The following is a 14,017-nucleotide window of genomic DNA, read 5'->3' on the forward strand; positions in this document are numbered from 1 at the left end:
CAGTGAGAGGACGTTACTTTTTTTGCTGTGTTTATGTGAAAATGTGATTTGTATTATAAATTGTATTTTAATGTTTAAGGACTCTTGGAAGTTTAGTCCAAATGAGGACTTAGAAGTCATAATATAATTATATATATATATATATATATATACAGTGCCTTGCGAAAGTATTCGGCCCAGTGAAAAGTTTGGACACACCAACTCATTCCAGGGTTTTTCTTTATTTGTACTATTTTCTATATTGTGGAACAATAGTGAAGACATGAAAATAATTATATTTTGATTCGTTTACCACTTCTTTGGTTGCTACATGATTCCATATGTGTTATTTCATAGTTTTTATGTCCTCACTATTATTCTACAATGTAGAAAATAGTCAAATTAAAGAAGAACCCTTGAATGAGTAGGTGTGTCTAAACTTTTGACTGGTACTGTACATATATGTACAGTTGAAGTCTGAAGTTTACATACACCTTAGCCAACTACATTTAAACTCAGTTTTTCACAATTCCTGACATTTAATCCTAGTCAAAATTCCCTGTCTAGGTCAGTTAGGATCACCACTTTATTTCAAGAATGTGAAATGTCAGAATAATAGTAGTGAGAATGATTTATTTCAGCTTTTATTTATTTCATCACATTCCCAGTGGGTCAGAAGTTTACATACACTCAATTAGTATTTGGTAGCATTGCCTTTAAATTGTTTAACTTGGGTCAAACGTTTTGGGTAGCCTTCCACAAGCTTCCCACAATAAGTACATTTTGGCTCATTCCTCCTGCCAGAGCTGGTGTAACTGAGTCAGGTTTGTAGGCCTCCTTGCTCGCAAACGCTTTTTCAGTTCTGCCCACAAATGTTTTATAGGATTGAGGTCAGGGCTTTGTGATGGCCACTCCAATACCTTGACTTTGTTGTCCTTAACACATTTTGCCACAACTTTGGAAGTATGCTTGGGGTCATTGTCCATTTGGAAGACCCATTTGCGACCAAGCTTTAACTTCCTGACTGATGTCTTGAGATGCTACTTCAATATATCTATGTCATTTTTGATCCTCATGATGATGATGATGATGATGATGATTATTTTGTGAAGTGCACCAGTCCCTCCTGCAGCAAAGAACCCCCACAACATGATGCTGCCACCCCCATGCTTCACAGTTGGGATGGTGTTCTTCGGCTTGCAAGCCTACCCTTTTTTCCTCCAAACATAACGATGGTCATTATGGCCAAACAGTTCTATTTTTGTTTCATCAGACCAGAGGACATTTCTCCAAAAAGTACGATCTTTGTCCCCATGTGCAGTTTCAAACCGTCGTCTGTTTTTTCTTATGGCGGTTTTGGAGCAGTGGCTTCTTCCTTGCTAAGTGGCCTTTCAGGTTATGTCAATATAGGACTTTTTTTTACTGTGAATATAGATACTTTTGTACCTGTTTCCTCCAGAATCTTCACAGCATCTTCACTTCCTTTGCTGCTGTTCTGGGATTGATTTGCACTTTTAACACCAAAGTACTTTCATCTGTAGGAGACAGAATGCGTCTCCTTCCTGAGTGGTATGACGGCTGCGTTGTACCATGGTGTTTATATTTGCATACTATTGTTTGTACAGATGAACGTGGTATCTTCAGGCGTTTGGAAATTGCTCCCAAGGTTGAACTAGACTTGTGGAGGTCTCAAATTGTTTTCAGAGGTCTTGGCTGATTTCTTCTGATTTTCCCATGATGTCAAGCAAAGAGTCACTGAGTTTGAAGGTAGGCCTTGAAATACATCCACAGGTACACCTCCAATTGACTCAAATGATGTCAATTAGCCCATCAGAAGCTTCTAAAGCCATGACATCCTTTTCTGTAATTTTCCAAACTGTTTAAAGGCACAGTCAACATAGTGTATGTACATGTCTGACCCACTGGAATTGTGATACAATGAGTTAAAAAGGTAAATAAGCTGTCTGTTAACAATTGTTGGAAAAATTAATTGTGTCATGCACAAAGTAGATGTCCTAACCGACTTGCCAAAACTGTAGTTTGTTAACAAGACATTTGAGGAGTGGTTGAAAAACTAGTTTTAATGACTGTGTGTGTATATATATATAAAATCTCAATGATGCACCTGTTGTTTAGTAGTAGATGACAAACTCTAACTTAGACACAACATTATCTCAGTAATATCTCACCAAAAACACTGGATTGACAGTGGGATTTACAAGCTCCATTGACACCACATTGTGGTGTCGTGTGTGTTTCTTCACTGTATATACAACAGTATGTGGACACCCTTTCAAATTAGTCGATTCGACTGTTTCTGCCACACCCGTTGCTGACAGTTGTATAACATTTTGCAACACAGCCATGCCATCTCCATAGACAACCATTGGCAGTAAAATGGCCTAACAGAAGAGCTCAGTGACTTTTAACGTTGCACGTTGTGTCATAGGACAACAGCGTTGTGTCATAGGATGCCCCCTTTCCAACAAGTCAGTTCATAAAATGTCTGCCCTGCTAGAGCTGCCCTGGTCAACTGTAAGTGCTGTTATTGTGAAGTTGAAACGTCTAGGAGCATCAACGGCTCAGCCGTGAAGTGGTAGGCCACACAAGCTCACAGAACGGGACCCCCGAGGGCTGAAACGCATAGCTCGTAACAATTATTTGTCCTCTGCAACGCTCACTACCGACTTCCAAACTGCCTCTGGAAGCAACGCCAGCACAAGAACTGTTCGTCGGAAGCTTTATGAAATGGGTTTCCATGGCCGAGCAGCCACACACAAGCCTAAGATCACCATGTGCAATGCCGAGCATGTGCTGGAGTGGTGTAAAGCTTGCCACCATCTGGTAGTCCGACGGATGAATCTGGGTTTGGCGGATGCCAGGAGAACGCTATCTTCCCGAATGCATAGTGCCAACTCTTCAGTTTGGTGGAGGAGGAATAATGATCTGGGACTGTTTTTCATAGTTTCTGGCTAGGCCCCTTAGTTCCAGTAAAGTTCAATCTTAACGCTACAGCATACAATGACATTCCAGAAGATTCTGTGCCTCCAACTTTGGCAACAGTTTGGGGAAGGCCCTTTCCTGTTTCAGCATGACAATGCCCCCGTGCACAAAGCAAGGTCCATACAAAAATGGTTTGTCGAGATCAGTGTGGAAGAACTTGACTGGCCTGCACAGAGCCCTGACCTGAATTGGAACGCCGACTGTGAGCCAGGCCTACAGGCCTAATCGTCCAACATCAATGCTCTTGTGGCTGAATGGAAGCAAGTCCCCGCAGCAATATTCCAACATCTAGTGAAAAGCTTTCCCAGAAGAGTGGAGGCTGGTATAGCAGCAAAGTGGGGACCAATTTCATATTAATGCCAATGATTTTGGAATGAGATGTTTGACGAGCATACGATTTGTCCACATACTTTTGGTCATGTAGTGTACTTGTTTCTCCCTGTAGTTTGGAGGCATCCAGTCCAAGCCAGAGTTTACTGTGGACCTGAGAGGAGGATCTATAGAGTGGGCTTCCAAAGACAAGTCCAGCAAGAAGCATGTTATAGAGGTGAGTGAACTCTAACCACTAGGCAGGTAGCCTAGTGGTTAGAGTGTTGGGCCAGTAACCGAAAGGTCGCTGGATCAAATCCCTGAGCTGACAAGGTAGAAATGTGTCGTTCTGCCCCTGAACAAGGCAGTTAACCCTCTGTTCCCCAGTAGGCCGTCATTGTAAATAAAGATTTTGCTCTTAACTGATTTGCCTCGTTAAATAAAGGTTCAATAAATAAATAATAATATTAATAAAACCTGCTTGAATATGTCCCCTTGGGGCAATTTTCTTTAGGCTATAGCAGTGCCTCAGACAATGGTAGCACTACGTGTATAGAACATGAATGATGACAGGGAGGATTATTTCATGTTGGAGTCTTGGTCTTACTGTTCAAAAACTTATTTGTCACCTCATGCAGCTGAAAACCCGTCAGGGCACAGAGCTGCTGATCCAGTCAGAGAATGACAGTTTCGTCAATGACTGGTACAGAGCACTGACGGACACCATCAGCACACACGTGAGTCTACACAAACACACACACGACACAAATCTGATTCATCATAATGTTTGTCACCTTGAAATTGAAAGGATCTTGAAATTCTTGATTCAGTTCCACATATATCCACTAAGTGGCGGAGTTGCCATTTTCAGTCATTGGGCCTTGATGCTATTGCCAGCCCAAAGGTAGCCTACCTGTTTCTGACTGTCCCCTTCTTGTTTCCCTGTTTGTGTGTTACCTACCACACTGTAGGCCTGGGAGTCAGATGAGGCCATAGAGGAGGACATGCCAGAGTCTCCTGGAGCTGAGAAACAAGACAAAGAGAAAGATCACAGAGACTCTAAGAGCAGAGGTTTGTGCAGCCTGTCTGTCTCGGTCTGTCTGTTACCCTAACCCAAACCCACATATATGTTTGAGATCATTAATCTTTGTCTACCAATGATGTTATTGTTGATCATCATGCGTGTCAGTGTGTTAAGTCATCTCCCATTGCTATTTCTCTACAGAAGAGTTGAAGATCATTTATTTTGTTAAGTTGTTAATAATATGGTAAAATCCCATTGTTATTAGTCTATAGCCATGAAACCTGTCAGTGTTTCTAGAGTTAACAGTAAATGTGTCACCTGAACTTCTATTCTCATTGGTCTGTAGCCATGAAGAGTTCTACCAGTATGGACACATCAGATGACAAAAAGACCAGACACAAACTTATGAAGTTCCTCACACGCAGACCCACTCTGCAAGCTGTCAGAGACAAGGGCTACATCAAAGGTATTACAGAGAGACAGCACTGAACCATAGAAATAGAAATGCTAGAATGGGAATAGCCTCTCAGACCAAAGCAAGTTGACTGTGTCTTATGGGTACACTCTAGGGTTGCGGTCAATTCTGAGTTGAGTTGAAAATTGGTCTTTCAATTTTAATTCTTTAATTTTAATTGGCCACACCCCACAGGAAGCAGAATTCTAATTTAATTTGAATTAAAGAAAGTTCTCATTCTTTTAAAGTTTTTAATAATTACAGTGGTCTGGAAATATTCTAAGATAATTTTGTAGGTTGTCTATAATAATTCATTATTCACTTAGATGTATATATTTCCCAGAATGCATTATCAAACACTCCAGAATGTACGGTAACAACCTAACATCTAATGACAAAAATACAAACAAAATATGGTTTGACATCATTAAATTAGAATCAAACTAAAATTTGCAAAGGGTATCTGTTTTCTTTATTAAGAGGTGGCAGGTGCATTTGGCAAAATCTTTGTATAAAGAATGAGTGTCATATGTCTCAGTTAAATTGATTTGAATTGGTTTGAATTAAATTCTACATATTTTAATTTGATTCAAATTCTGCTTCCTGTGGGGTGTAGCCAATTCAAATTTCAATTTGTGGATCGAATTGAATTAAATTCAGGAATTTCAAATTGACCCCAACTCTGATACACTCAGTATAGCTGACATGGTGATGTCCATTCTAGTGATTCTAAACAGAGAACTTTACCACACGTGCACAATTAGGACTCCATTTTGGCAAACTAAATCCATGCCATTGACTTGTTGTGTTAAAGATAGAAGAGCCTTTGTTTTCCAGTAGCGAAGTACTTTGGACCTCTATAATAATAAACCGTTCCCTGTCTGTGTGTCTCAGACCAGGTGTTTGGCTGCAGTCTGAGTGACCTCTGTCAGAGAGAGAACGCATCCGTGCCAAGTTTCGTCACGATGTGCATCGACCACATGGAAAACAATGGTATGTGTGCTCGGTAACACTTTACTTGACACCTAACGTTATCATAATATGTCATAACCTGTCATAATATGGTCATAACACTGTCATGACACACCTATGTGAGTGTCAAAACACATAAAACCTTCCAACATTCCATTACTCTATAGCCTACTTGTCAATAGTACTTTTCTGTTATGTAACATTTTCTGAAAATGTCCAAATTAAATTACCATTGTAATTGCGCACACATTGATGTCAGACATGTAGCTATCCCAATTGTGTTGCTGATGACCGGGTTGAATGCAAGATCAGATTTCAGGAGCAGGATAAAGACACCTTCTTTATGACTGATAACTGACATAAGGGCATGTACGTGACGGGCCTATCTGGCTTGTATGATTATGATAGTCATAATGCTTCAGGACAGTGTCATAAAGTGTATTTTCTTCAAGTTCTTTAAAATATGATGAAAAAAATTAGTAAAGATTTCATTACAACAACAACAAAGGATTTAACAAACAAACTTTCAAAGGGAAGAAACGCTCTTTTGTAGGTGTCATGACCAGCCATAACATAACACAATATATGTCACAACAGGTGTAAATATATGTGTCATGACCAGCCATAACATAACACAATATATGTCACAACAGGTGTAAATATATGTGTCATGACCAGCCATAACATAACACAATATATGTCACAACAGGTGTAAATGTAGGTGTCATGACCAGCCATAACATAACACAATATATGTCACAACAGGTGTAAATATATGTGTCATGACCAGCCATAACATAACACAATATATGTCACAACAGGTGTAAATATAGGTGTCATGACCAGCCATAACATAACACAATATATGTCACAACAGGTGTAAATGTAGGTGTCATGACCAGCCATAACATAACACAATATATGTCACAACAGGTGTAAATATATGTGTCATGACCAGCCATAACATAACACAATATATGTCACAACAGGTGTAAATATATGTGTCATGACCAGCCATAACATAACACAATATATGTCACAACAGGTGTAAATATATGTGTCATGACCAGCCATAACATAACACAATATATGTCACAACAGGTGTAAATGTAGGTGTCATGACCAGCCATAACATAACACAATATATGTCACAACAGGTGTAAATATATGTGTCATGACCAGCCATAACATAACACAATATATGTCACAACAGGTGTAAATGTAGGTGTCATGACCAGCCATAACATAACACAATATATGTCACAACAGGTGTAAATATATGTGTCATGACCAGCCATAACATAACACAATATATGTCACAACAGGTGTAAATGTAGGTGTCATGACCAGCCATAACATAACACAATATATGTCACAACAGGTGTAAATGTAGGTGTCATGACCAGCCATAACATAACACAATATATGTCACAACAGGTGTAAATATATGTGTCATGACCAGCCATAACATAACACAATATATGTCACAACAGGTGTAAATATGTGTCATGACCAGCCATAACATAACACAATATATGTCACAACAGGTGTAAATATATGTGTCATGACCAGCCATAACATAACACAATATATGTCACAACAGGTGTAAATATATGTGTCATGACCAGCCATAACATAACACAATATATGTCACAACAGGTGTAAATATATGTGTCATGACCAGCCATAACATAACACAATATATGTCACAACAGGTGTAAATATATGTGTCATGACCAGCCATAACATAACACAATATATGTCACAACAGGTGTAAATATATGTGTCATGACAGTGCTATGACCATATTATGACAGCTTACGTCAGCTGTTATGACAGATTATGACATGGTTATGACCGTGTAATAACGTGTTATGATGCCAGGTGTCAGAGACAGTGTTACCGTGTGCTCCTGTGTCTGTCTGTCGGTTGTCTCTCATTCTGATGATGTGATGATATTAGCAGGAAGAATAAAGGCTTACCAGGCACTCTAAACAGATAGAGAGCCTGGTAGATAGAGTGCAATTTAAAGGCCTTTGTTGAGTTTGCATATCCATGAAGGAAAGTTAAAACAATGCAAACAATTGGGCTACTGCCAACGTTTGTGTGATGATGGTGCTGTGTTCCTCTGTCTGTAGCTCTGAATGTGGACGGGCTGTACAGAGTGAGTGGGAACCTGGCTGTCATCCAGAAACTACGCTTCGCTGTCAATCATGGTAGGTGCTACTGTCCTCTCTCTTCACTGTCAATCGTGGTAGGTGCTCCTGTCCCCTCTCTTCACTGTCAATCATGGTAGGTGCTCCTGTCCTCTCTCTTCACTGTCAATCATGGTAGGTGCTCCGGTCCCCTCTCTTCACTGTCAATCATGGTAGGTGCTCCTGTCCTTTCTCTTCACTGTCAATCATGGTAGGTACTCCTGTCCTCGCTCTTCAATGTCAATCATGGTAGGTGCTCCTGTCCTCTCTCTTCACTGACAATCATGGTAGGTGCACCTCTCTCTTTCTCTCTCTCTGTTTACTGCAACTTTACCAAAAAATCTCCTGGTTTTCCAGAAGTCCCGGTTAGAGTATTCAGGATTTCCTGCTTATTCCCTCCAACCAGGACTTCTGGAGATTTTAGGAAAGTCATCAGAATTGTGCAACTCTAACTGCAAGCATGTATACTCGTACCTATAGCGTACACACTACGTAGTACACTGAATAACCCTGTGTCATTATCTGTGTGTGTGTGTAGATGAGAAGGTGGACCTTGAGGAGGGAAAATGGGAAGATATCCACGTGACTACGGGAGCGTTGAAGATGTTCTTTAGAGAGCTACCTGAACCGCTCTTCACTTACAACCTATTCCATGACTTTGTCAATGCCATCAGTGAGTACACTGTTCCATTAATTCAAAATGTTCTTCATTTATCATCATTAGTGACATTACAAGTGTGCTATTACTTAATGTTGATAAAGGTTGTTACTACTGTAAATACATGGCATACATGTCATTGAGTTATTAGATCATGGGTGGGCAACTGATGCCCTTTTGAAGGCCCTCGGATCACCCCCCCCCCCACACACACACACACACACACACAAAGTGAACATTTAGAAATGTGCTTGTGCATCAGCAGTTTTTCTCTTGTTATGTCAGTCACTGATAGTCAGTCAATTTGACCATGTCAGCTAGCATTTTTTGGATTGCTAAGTTAGTTTATGTCCTAGCTATCTAAACTTGTTATCATGGTCGAATTACCGGCTGGGGGGCCCCATTTGATTTTGTTAGTCAGTCTCACTAAGATATCATATTAAAATGGTTGTGGGTACGCAGACCTAGAGCAACTGCATTCGTCTTAAGATAGCTAGGTGGGACCATTTGCCTCAAGTAGTGCGACACATCTTCTTCGCATAGAGTTGATCAGGCTGTTGATTGTGGTCGGTGGAATCTTGTCCCACTCCTCTTCAATGGCCGTGCGAAGTTGCTGGATACTGCTGGAACACGCTGTCGTACACGTTGATCCAGAGCATCCCAAACATGCTTAATGGGTGACACGTCTGGTGAGTAAGCAGGCCATGGAAGAACTGGGACATGTACAGAAAGACAGTCCCATCCGGCATGGGGTCGTGCTTTGTCTTTCTGAAACATGAGGTGATGGCGGCGGATGAATGGCAGGACAATGGGCCTCAGGATCTCGTCTCTGTGCATTCAAATAGCCATCAATAAAATGAAAATGTGATCGTTGTCCATAGCTTTTGCCAGCCCGTACCATAACCCCACGGCCACCATGAGGCACTCTGTTGACAACGGTGACATCGATGCCGCGCACACTGTCTACCATCTGCCCGGTATAGTCGAAGGTGAACGTTTGCCAACCGAACGACGCCGAACTGCAGTCAGGTCAAAACCCTGCTGAGGACGACGAACACACAGATGAGCTTCCCGGGGACGGTTTCTGACAGTTTGTCCTGAAATTATTTGGTTGTGCAAACCCACAGTTTCATCAGCTGTCCGACTGACTGTTCTTAGACGATCCCGCAGGGGAAGAAGCCGGATGTGGAGGTCCTGGGTTGGCGTGATTACACGTGGTCTGCGGATGAGAGGCCAGTTGGACGTAGAGAAATGAACATTCAATTCTCTGGCAGTAGCTCTGGTGGACATTCCTGCAGTCAGCATGCCAATTGCACGCACCCTCAACTTGAGACATCTGTGGCATTGTGTTGTGTGACAAAACGGCACATTTTAGAGTGGCCTTTTATTGTCCCAGCACAAGGTACACCTGTGTAATGATCATGCTGTTTAATCACCTGCTTGATTTGCCAAACCTGTAAGGTGGCTGCATTATCTTGGCAATGGAGAAATGCTCATGAACAGTGACGCAAATAAATTTGTGCACAAATGTGTGCATATGGAACATTTCTGGGTTATTTTATTTCAGCTCATGAAACATGGGAATAAAACTTTACGTGTCCTAAGATGTCACCTATTGAACAACTCTGCCACGCAGACCAACCACTGTTCAAGACCATTTCCCGTGTATACGATGCTCTTATGTCAGGACTAACACTGCCTGGGCTAGATAAACCCCGACTTAGATGGGAAAAATATCTGGGTATTGATCTTGATGAGGATCTATGGAGTGACCTATGCAGGGATGGTGTTACATCCACATTGAACTCCAGATACAGACTGATCCAGTTTAATTTCCTCCATCAACTCTATATCACCCCATCTAGACTGCACAATTTCAACCCAGATATCTCCTCCCTATGTTTTAGATATGGCTCAGATGAAGGAACATTCCTCCATTCCACTTGACAGTGTTCAAAACTACACTGTTTCTGGCAGGGGGTATGCGATACCATATCCTCAATTCACGGGGTTGCATTCCCTTTAGACCCGGAGGTCTGTCTACTGGGTAACTTTACTAACACCAATCTTAGCAAAGCCATACTATAAAGCTAACAGAAATATTGCTAGCAATTGCCAAGAAATGTATTGCCTTGAAATGGAAATTGGATTCCTCCCTGCCAGTTGCAATGTGGCTATCGGAAGTTAATAGTTGTATCCCTTTGGCGAAAATCACTTACTGCTTGAGGAATAAGTTAAAGACATTTTACAGAATTTGACAACCTTTTATTGACTATATGGAGAATAGTTATTGATTGAATCTATATATAATCCTCACATAATGTTTCACACATAATGTATAATATGTAGCCTACGGCAGGTGATCCAATGTCTCGTTATTTTTTTTTTTTCTTATTGTATGTTTGTTTATATAATTTTTATTTTTTTGTTTTGTTACGCTCGTCTGTTACTGTCACTTTGTCCTATCGTTGCCTAATATCTTTTCACCTTTGTTTTGAATGTTCTTAATTGGAAAATGCAAAAATAAAATAAATAAAAAATAAAAAACTTTACGTGTTGCATTTATATTTTTGTTCAGTATATTAGGGGGGGTGGGACAAGTGAAATGTGAGTGTTAGTTCATGAAAGGCTTTTTAGTGTTGTTTTTACTGTATCTAAGACCATTTTCTTCTGTAACGTTTGTCCTGACTTCCTGTTAAACAGAGATCCCAGACTACATGCAGCGTGTCCAGTCTATCAAGGAGCTGGTCAAACAGTTGCCCAAACCCAATCAGGACACCATGCAGGCCCTCTTCAAACACCTCAGGAAGTAAGTCACACTTCAACAGTGAACTAAATTACAATGTGATCTGATTGTGTTAGCCTTATTCATGTTGATCCACTGGCTAACAGGAGTAGGGTTGCAAAATTCCTAGGTTTTCTAGAAATATAAATGTTCTGTACAATTATATAATGTTACAGCTTTGGCTCTAATAACCCCGCATCTCTCTCTCTCTCTCTCTCTCTCACTCTCTCACTCACTCACTCACTCACACACACATACTGTGCTTTTACTTACTTTCATCGCCTCTTGCCAGGCTGTCAATGTGAAGAAGAAGTTGTGTTTATTTTAACTGGCTGGTTAAATAAAGCTTCAAGAAAATAACAACTTGACCTCTCTCTGTCTGTCTGCAGGGTGATTGACCATGGCGAGGAGAACCGTATGACGACCCAGAGCGTAGCCATAGTGTTTGGCCCCACCCTGCTCAGACCCGAGACAGAGACCTGGAACATGGCAGTCCACATGGTCTATCAGAACCAGATAGTGGAGCTCATCCTGCTGGAGTACGAGGGTATCTTTAGGTAGAAACCAGAGGAGAGACTTTTCCCCATGTACAGATCTAGTACCAGCTTACGCTCGCCCAATCCTAACCTTAACCATTGGTGAGGAGAATGCCAAACTGACCCAGGATCAGTGTTTGTTACGGTCTATGGTAATGAATACAACCCCGGCCTACTCTCTGAACAACACCACCACCATGACCATACAGAACTCCCAACCCAGCCCAACAGACCAATCCCAAGCCTCTTCTTCCTCTAACCCGTGGTCATTCACAGCACACCTCAGATTCCATCCCCCACAGACCAGACCTGTATGGATACATGGTAAAAAACAAAGGTGGACTTATTATCCACGACCAATAAACCAACCAAGTTGAGACTCTTTGCACTTGGCTGCAAACATGTGTGCTTCCCCCCTCCTCTTCTCACCATGGCAGGATTTGTGGGACTTTACTGCCAAAGACAAAAATCCACTTCTGTCCATACACTGGATTTCCATGGCCAGTACCTGAGAGAGCCTCTCGTCTGGATAGACTGTCCGAATGGAGCATTGAAGAGAGGACAGACACTATATTGTGGTTAGGGCTCCACCCTTGACAACCTTGATATGTTCAGGAAAGGTGGGTCTGTCAGGCAGGCCTCAGTAACCTCAGTCTTCCCAACAGAGGTGTCAGTATTGCCGGGAGAGGGTCTATCTATCCACTATTCTGGCTGCACTAAACAGTATTTAGCCTACACTGTACAGTATATTTACCTGTTAAGGACATACAGACCAGACTGCATAGAGAGGTCTGTCTGTCTCTTGCTTGGTCTCTCTGTCTGCTGGGACACCTTCAGCTCCTCTACCAACACAATGTCGGCGTCCCAAAACGACTTCTGAACAGAGCCCTATGGGCCTTGGTCAAAAATGAAAATGCTGAGCTATATAGGGGAAAATACTTTACCTTTATTTTCTATATGCTGTTCGTTCAGGCACCTCTTCTCTCTGTGGGCTCAACTAGAGAATCAATGAATGTCTGTAAATAAAGTGGCTTTGTCTCCCTCTGCTGTTTCTAAAGTACAGAGCTAGGAGAGTGTGCCTGCATCCCAAATGGTACTCTACTCTCTATCTAGTGCATCATCAAAAGTAGTGCACTATATAGGGTATAACGTGCCATTAGATACGCAGCCCGTATGTACCTGTATGTCATGTAATGAGCTATATGGTCGACTCTTACCTCCTAATACAGCCCTGTGTGTGCGTGCATTTGTGTGTGCGCTTGCGTGCCTGTGTAAAGGCCCCAGCACGCATCAGAAATGACCCATATCCTCTAATATACACACTTATTTTCTCTCTCTCTCTCTCTGGAGATACTGGAAGCAGTCCGTTTTACACTACTCAAAGGTAGTGCACTATATAGGGACTAGGGTGCCATTTGGGATGCTCCAACTGACTCATGGTTTTACTTCAGCCATTCATACCAAAACTACTCTGCTTCTCTGGTTTTTAGAACAAGTCCTCTCCTATCAGTCAGATAACTTAAAAACACAGAAATGGTACTGAGATGTGTATATCTTTGGACTGGTTGTAAATGTATTATAATAAGGCAAGCAACATTTAATAAATAAATGTAAGCAACGTGTGTATGTGTGTGTATGGACAGGGGACTGATGGACAGGAAGTATGTTGTACAGGTCTCTGATAGTAATTAAAGTACGACTTTATGGTGACCATTGTAAACTTGAGGAAACAAACATGTTTATTTAAGACCCATTCCACCAAAATCATATGAACTGTTTAGGGTTGAGAAATTCCAGTAACTTTCCCAAAATTCCCAGGTTTTTCAGAAATCCCTGTTGGGAGGATTCTCCGGATATTCAGCAATTTCCTCCTGATTACGGGAACATTCAAACCAGGATTGTTGGAAAGCCTGGGAGTTTGGGGAAAGTTACTGGAATTTTACAAACCTAGAACTATTATATGAACTGCGGTTTTAAAAGTTTAGCTGTATTTTTGGCAAGTGGCACATTTTGAATGTAATTATTTTCCAAACTAACTGCTGTTCAAGACTTCTTTGTTTAATGGGAATAAAGGCCTCCATTGAGACCCTGTAAAAACCTGT

The 14,017-nt window shown here is 41.3% G+C and overlaps 1 protein-coding gene across 5 annotated transcripts in view; it reads left to right on the plus strand.

The window, feature by feature from the left end:
• Window positions 1-14,017, plus strand: part of LOC112226558 (rho GTPase-activating protein 12) — a 139,300-nt gene extending 125,283 nt beyond the window's left edge. For all 5 annotated transcript variants that reach the window (XM_024390954.2, XM_024390952.2, XM_024390953.2 and 2 more), the window contains 9 exons: window positions 3,428-3,529; window positions 3,930-4,028; window positions 4,263-4,362; window positions 4,662-4,781; window positions 5,664-5,762; window positions 7,880-7,957; window positions 8,475-8,609; window positions 11,298-11,403; window positions 11,769-14,017. In XM_024390954.2, the coding sequence (XP_024246722.1) occupies window positions 3,428-3,529; window positions 3,930-4,028; window positions 4,263-4,362; window positions 4,662-4,781; window positions 5,664-5,762; window positions 7,880-7,957; window positions 8,475-8,609; window positions 11,298-11,403; window positions 11,769-11,940 (1,011 nt within the window). In that variant the 3' untranslated portion in view covers window positions 11,941-14,017. The remainder of the gene's footprint in view (window positions 1-3,427; window positions 3,530-3,929; window positions 4,029-4,262; window positions 4,363-4,661; window positions 4,782-5,663; window positions 5,763-7,879; window positions 7,958-8,474; window positions 8,610-11,297; window positions 11,404-11,768) is intronic.

Source organism: Oncorhynchus tshawytscha, linkage group LG28 (assembly GCF_018296145.1).
Source record: "Oncorhynchus tshawytscha isolate Ot180627B linkage group LG28, Otsh_v2.0, whole genome shotgun sequence".
In the NCBI taxonomy this organism is placed as follows: Eukaryota; Metazoa; Chordata; class Actinopteri; order Salmoniformes; family Salmonidae; genus Oncorhynchus; species Oncorhynchus tshawytscha.